This window comes from Spinacia oleracea, chromosome 4 (assembly GCF_020520425.1).
Source record: "Spinacia oleracea cultivar Varoflay chromosome 4, BTI_SOV_V1, whole genome shotgun sequence".
NCBI classification, from domain to species: Eukaryota; Viridiplantae; Streptophyta; class Magnoliopsida; order Caryophyllales; family Amaranthaceae; genus Spinacia; species Spinacia oleracea.
This window is the reverse complement of record NC_079490.1, coordinates 33,246,726-33,254,082: the sequence shown is the minus strand read 5'-3', so window position 1 is coordinate 33,254,082 and position 7,357 is coordinate 33,246,726. Positions and strand designations below refer to the sequence as shown.

The 7,357-nt window shown below is 35.4% G+C and overlaps 1 protein-coding gene across 2 annotated transcripts; it reads right to left on the bottom strand.

Moving 5' to 3' along the window:
• Positions 1 to 796: 796 nt before the first annotated feature.
• Positions 797 to 2,726, bottom strand: LOC110788449 (probable transcription factor At3g04930). Of its 2 annotated transcripts, XM_021993101.2 has the most exons (2): positions 1,676 to 2,725; positions 797 to 1,393 (listed from the first exon to the last, which is right to left on the bottom strand). In XM_021993101.2, exons 1-2 carry the CDS (start codon positions 2,513 to 2,515, stop codon positions 1,085 to 1,087), a joined length of 1,149 nt encoding a protein of 382 aa, XP_021848793.1. In that variant the 5' UTR covers positions 2,516 to 2,725; the 3' UTR covers positions 797 to 1,084. The 2 variants fall into 2 exon arrangements, with proteins under 2 accessions (XP_021848793.1, XP_021848789.1); XM_021993097.2 differs by having other exon boundaries at positions 797 to 2,726.
• Positions 2,727 to 7,357: the final 4,631 nt, after the last annotated feature.

The window sequence follows — 7,357 nt, the reverse complement described above, 5'->3', positions numbered from 1 at the left end:
GTGCTTTGATGGACACTCAACCCCGGTACGACCCAAAGTTCCTAAAAGATACTCCTGTGGAGGCTGAACCCCATCCCTATAATCCTACCTTTTCTCAGTGCAAATGATGGTACGCAATTAATGGGTTATGACTTATGGCTACAAGTTTTAACACTGTTTCCTGAATTCAGTTCTCAATTTGTAGAAATCCACATAGTATGTGAATATGTGATACATTCTTCCCAAAATCTTATGGCTATAAGGTTCGGCTATCAACCCCGCTGCTAAACATGGAAGTGTCAAACGACTCTTAAGCACGATGACATTCTTCAAAACAGGGTTCAACCGTTCAACCAAATAATCTCAACTTAAACTCAATTACAAAGTTTTGCATACAAAAGGATCTCACATAATATGAGACACCTCCCAAATAAACAAGACCACCAAAATGGTGTGAATTGTGAAATGACACAATGCTCAAACAAAATCTTCAGAGAGTTCAAACTCAAAACACCTCAAAAAACAAACTAAAGAGCAATCCACCAAATCCTTGGCCAAACTCATCAACAACAACATACACCCACCCATAGAGACACATGAGAAAGTATACTTACTTGGCAATGATTTTAAGATATTCAACCAATTTAATTGTTCGTAAAAGTAAACATCAAAAGAAAAGGCAAATTTCTGAATTCAGTATATCATTGTTATCAACTTATTGTAGTATATAAATATTGAATGGTAATGCTTGATTAAATAGCTATACAAAAAGCTTAAAACAAACCCTCAAGAAGCAAGCCATCTCTCACAGAATACGTCAATATGAATCCCGCCTTCTCTATTCAAATCATTGCTATACATAAAATTGAGTTGAGCAAAGAGCTACACACATTGAATTAACATTATTCAACAGCTCTCTTTTATGTCAAACTAAAAAGAAGGGGATAAAATAAACGGAAAAATCTATGAGCTCGGAGTTACTACCTACACATATATAATCAGCCAAATTGATATTCTATCATTGATCAAACAGGAAAAATAAATTAGAGAAACTCACAAATCCACATCAACTAACCTACTCCGATCACCTCCAGGAAACAGAAATTTAGCTCCCCATTGATCTCAGCTCCTCCAAAGACAACTTAATTTGATCTTGAACCAACTCCAAACGCTTTGAATACACCTCAAGCTCCAATATCTGCTGGTTTCTCCACTTCTCATCCATTACATCCCCACCACTACTCCCCGCCGAACTCACCCCAGAAAAATTCAAGGGAACAGCGTTCAATGCCAACGCCCCAACTCCCTTAATACCACCAACACTGCCTCCAAACACCGTCCCATTCACCGTATTACTCACCAAATCCTTAACCATCGGCGATAAACAACTCCTCACAGCCTCTTCTATCAACCCCTGCATTGTTGAACCAAGATTGATATTACTACTACTAGTAATATTACTATTATTGTTGTTAATATTACTATTATCAATAACATTACCACCCTCACCACCAACCATTCCCCCCAAATTCACATTCCTCCCAAACTTTTCATCAACTTTGCCCACCCTAGGCCTCTTCCTTGAAGACAATTTCGCAGCAGGACTATTCAAATTCGACATCATAATATCATAACCAACAGCATTATTATTATTACTATTATTATTATTGTGGTTATAACTACCACTGCTACCTGCCTTTTGATCGAGAAGCATCGGTGTTGAAGCCATGCCAGTGGCACTGTTGTTGAGGTTGATATGGCTGACAACAAAGCTGCTGTTTGGCGGCCGAGGCGGAGTCGCGGAAGCGAAATTGGAGCCAGGGGTAAGGTTAGGGTTAGGGTTTTGATCGTCATCATCAAATTCAGCCACGCCTCGAAAACTCGGAGAAATATTGCTCCAAATCTTCCTAGAAATCTCGAAAGTAGCCTGATCATGAGGACTCTTAAAAGTGAATTCTTTACCGGAGCTAATCTTACTGATAACATTCCGATACTTCTTCTTCAACCTCCTCAATTTCTCAACCAGCTGATTCTTGTTAAACTCCAATTGAAGCTTTGACTTGATCTGGTCGTAAAACGCCGCCGTATCATGGTGGTGACCGGACGACGTCGTACCACGGCCCGAAGTATAATCCAAAAAACCCTGTAGAAGCTCGATCTCGTCCTCATCGGTCCAAAGACGTTGAAAAAGCCTCCTAGAATCATCGATCGGCTTCTTCTCGGGATTCACGATGGGAGAAGAAGAAGACAGCGGGTCAATCCGGTGTCGTTTCGGATCCGGCAGTGCGATTGTCACAGCACTCGAAGAGTTCGGCGCTGGTGGCGGAACAGCAACGGAGATAGCAGTGGAGGAGGAAGGAATAGCAACAGTAACAGCGGTGGAATCTCCGGCAATGGTGGAATCTTCGCCGGAAGAAGAATCGGAATCAACGGCAACATCGTCGTCAGGAACACCACCATTGAGAGGTTCACTGTCATCATCATCGTCGTCGAAATCATCGTCGTTGTAGATAGGCTGGTCCTCTTCGGAAGCCATGAGGGGAAGGGAGGAGAGAGAAAACGGAAGGGGTGGTGTGGTGGGAAGGGAGAGAAAGAAGGGAAGGGAGGTGGGTTAGGTTAAGAAAAGAAGAAGAGGCTAAAAAAGGTGAGAGTTGGACCGGGTGGTTAGGAGAAGGGAGAGGGGGGGAGGTGTTCACGAGTAGTTTGTTTTGAGGATGTGAATGTGTTGTGTATGTGTGTGTCTCTATTGCGTGTTGGGGTTGTGTTTGTTTAGGAGAGAGAAAATGAAGGGGGGAGGTAAATGTGGGTCCCACTTATTTTGTTGTGGATCAAATGGGTTAAGTGAGATGGGATCAACGTTTCGATTACTACTAATCAACGGTGGTTGGCTACCTTGACAAGTCTTAACTCGGAAAGGCGTGAACTGAATTAAGGATTAACTGGTTAGTGTTTCGGGCGATGACTCGGATAGTAGAATCAATTAGATTATTATATAATACATTTTGAGTCTAATTTAAATTGTTACATTACAAATATATCTTGCTTTGAGTATTTAATATATTTTATCATGTAAGGATTAGTAACTCGTAAAAGTTTGACTAATTAGTGATGTGAGACTATTAAGAAATGATTAGGATCATTTGATTATATTGACTCAATAAAATTTTGAACGTAAAAGAAACAACAACATGAGTTGTGGCATAGTGGTTAAATTATATGTTTAACAAATGAGAGGTCACGGGTTTGAAACCTATAACTAAAAATTATATGAGATGATATGTCATCGTTATATAAGAAGTGACATGTGGCAAGATGGCATTTCTCGCCTTGGAGTTTTAATAATAGTATAGACTAGTATGCGCTCGTGCTAATGCACGAGATTTCTAAAAATGACTAAGTAAATAAAATAGAGAGTAGTTATAAAGTTAATAATAAATCAAGGATATATCTACATCTATATATATGAGATTATTTTTTTTAGTGATGTTAGACAATTGAAAGGTTAGTATATGCCTAAGATAAAATGTCATAATAATATAGCGTAAGTTATGTATTGTATGGTTTAATCATTTGACTAAAGTACCTAATTTTTTTTTATTAACTTGATTAAATATACATCAAACGCATAATTAAAAATGACGTTTTCTATATTTGTTAGATTGATTCGAATCATTTTTCAATTTATTTCATAAATTTTGAAATTTATCTCGAAATAGTCCGTCATTATATTTATGTTATTCAAATTTCCATTATCGAGATATTCAAGCTACTTTTATTTTTTAGTTATCCTTATTTATTTGTATTTATATTCCATTCATTTAATACAAAATTTGTTATTTCCTTTTGTGTGAATGGTTATATTTCCTTTTATATATTGCTAGTTTGAATCCTTTTTTTTTCTTGTTTGATTGAAGTTGTGAGTTGATTACTCGCCTTTTGAGTGGGTGTGATGTGGCAATTGACGTGGCATAGATGAAAATGGAGCATTGGGGGTTTTCTCACCTCTCATTAACCATCACTTTGCTTTAATTATATAGATTAGAGGTGAAAAATAGGTCGTTTGGATTATGTATGTTCAGGTTGTTACGTACGGATAGTTCTAGACAGTTCGGGTTACAGGTCATATTTGGCTTATTGTTGATAAGCTTATTACGATAAAATAGTTATTATTAGACACATTGATTGTTGGGTCATTAGGTTCGGGTCGAGACGATTATGGTTTAGGTTAAAATTGGTCCGGTTGCTTTTGGAATTATGGAATTCATTTCAAATGGTGGGTTTTCAATGTATGGATTGAAATCTTAGAATTCAATTCCAAATTTTGTGTTTAGGAGACATGAGAATTGAAATTCGGAATTGCAAGTTCATGATACGTTGTTTGGCAACAAAAGACATTTCAATTCACCACTAGAATATTAATTTTACAGTAAGTTGACTAATTACTTCATGTCATTTAAAAATAAATATTACACCCAACCCTAGTACATACTGATTTAAATTGGATTAACAATCAATGAAATAATGGTATTAAAATATATGATGTTCAGTAGAATCCAGAATTCGAAAAATAATGTGTTTATTCAACAATAACTAAACATGATAAGGCATTGAATTATCCGATTAATCAACAATATACTACAAAAACCATGGAATTCAATAATGTACTAACAAAATCAAAACCAACTTCACGCTCCAGAATTTGGGAAAACAAAACCCTAACTCTTGCAATTTCATTGTATTCACTTTAATCTTCATAGCGCTGCAATTGTAACACCCTAGTAATTCCTTGATTTTTAAAACTATTTTCTTTAATGAATAAAAGAAATTACCAAGACATGACCTCGACCATGAAAATGGTTAAGGCTATTATCAGAATTTTGCAACGGAACTTAACTACTACTACTTAACATGTTTTACCAAGTTGAATATGGAATTAAAGTCCATACAACTTGGAAAAATTAAAGGCCCACAAGCCATTAATTCAAACACTTTTAAAATTCTTCAAATACTTAAAATAAAATACTTAAATAAAAGTGTTCGAAGTAAACGATCACTGACACTCAAACCCTAATGAAATGATAAACTGGAATGCTTCTTCACTTAGAACACATGTGAACTACTCACCATAATCACAATTGTAAAGTACGGAACATCGCAGGGTCATTAAGGCACAAGCCATGACCAAGACAATTCAAGAAAGCACGAATCAGCAAAGTTGAGTACGTATATGAAATAGAAATGCAACTAAGCATGCTTAACTTGACAACTGAAATAATCACTAACAACTACTACTTGACAATCCAACATGTGATGCATCATTGAAAGAATAAACAATACTCTTGACTTTACTGTTGACTTTACTACTACTAAACAACTTATTTTCTTCTTCTTGATGGAATATGAAAATTTCTGAACTTGGATTAAGCAATGAACCGAGTTTTACTTATAATATGTCCACAATAGGGACGGTTGCACGAGAGATTTTCATGAACCAAACTATGTCATCATTGAATTAATAAACAATACTCTTGACTTTACTGTTGACTTTACTACTACTAAACAACTTATTTTCTTCTTCTAGATGGAATATGAAAATTTCTGAACTTGGATTAACCAATGAACCGGGTTTTACTTATAATATGTCCACAACATGGACGGCTCCACAGGAGCTTTCCATGAACCAAACTATGTCACAATTCTATGACGGAATTCCAACGCATTAATAATAAAACATGGAACAACCTCTTGTACCACAACGGATGTCCAAAGGGATGCGCCTAAGGACCTCCCCCATATGTTCACTCTGGGTGTACGATTCAAGAGCTTTTAGTACTTATCCAATAAATGACTACTCTACTACCACTACAACTACTAATACTAGACAATCACTTACTAAGTAACCAATGCCTTTGCCTGCCACAAAGTATCATGTCAGATCACAAGGGTACAAAGACACACATGTGACATTAAACTTCTCTACTTTGCATGGGTACGTACCTTGACACACATGCATTAAATGAACTTCTCTTGATTTTACATGGGTACTACGACACGCATGCAATATTAATTTCTCTACTTTTACATGGGTACTGCGACACACATGAAATAATAACTTCTCTACTTTAGCATGAATAAGACTCTTGCGCGATTCATACTACATGCTTGCATAAATAAATAATAAAAAATATGCTCTACTAAATGATTGCATAATAAAATATGAGTCATAAACTTGTCTTGAATCAATTAGTAACCACCACATTCACATATGACATAATGCTACATAATTAAAATACTTCCTATGCATTATACTACACACATAAGCATAATCTAAACATATACGTACCTTGAGTACGTTCTCATAGGTGCCATTTTGCTCAAGCAATTAAATACTCAAAGCTTCTTCCTAAAATAAATAATAAAATAATTATTATTCATGACTTGTTAAATTTTCAACAACTCTTTAATGCTATAAAAGCCATTAAAAACTCTAATAAACCTTCTTTAATCTTAATTAATCACCATGGCCAAAACCCTAGGAAATTCATGCAATTAAAACATTAAAAGTCCATACTTTAGGGTTTAAAACATGCACAAACCAATTAATTAAGATTAACACTCGAAAATACTTAAATGCCCTTAATGATTAAATTGCCATCCTTTTCTATTTTTAATCTCTCCAGTAAAACTATTTTCGTTTAAGGAAATATTTGAAATCTTTTATTTTCTAAAATAAATTTAATTACTTTAGTAAATATTAAATGCACTTAAATTCTCTTTTATTATTTATATGATTTAATAATCATATAAATACTTTTAAAATGCTTTATTAAATTATAAATATATTAAAATCATGTTTATAAAATAATAATAATATGGGTGTTACATCAATCATATTGATATGAGTAGAATGGAAGGGTAATGGACATCGACAATAAGGTTACAAGGTAGCGACGATAACGAGGTTGCGAAGGGGTTATAAAGCGACGACGACAACGAGGTTGTGGGATGAGGGTGACTGAGGAGAGCTAGATAAGGAGTGGTAGGTGAAGAAGAGTGAATAGATGGAAGCTGAGATGAGAGGAAGAGAGAGCTGATCAAGATCTTGGCAGTTTATCTGTGGCAGAAGGGAGAGAAAGTGAAGAGAGGAAGAAGAAGACGAAAGGTTGATTGAGAGTAGAGGGGAGGAGAGAGAGAAATAAATGGATTTCAAATTATCACATTTTATTTGGTATTTTAAATTCTTTACATTGGCCTTATTTTCTAAGAGCCTCATAATTGGGCCAAATGCAATTTCAAATTCCATGTCTTTCCAAACAAGTGAATTAAGCCAATCCCAAAATTTCAAATGAAATTCTAGTTCCCAAACAGGCCATCGGGG

Bases quoted from the DNA above. Each gene is read 5' to 3' on its own strand.
- LOC110788449 (XM_021993097.2), bottom strand. From the start codon at position 2,515: ATGGCTTCCGAAGAGGACCAGCCTATCTACAACGACGATGATTTCGAC.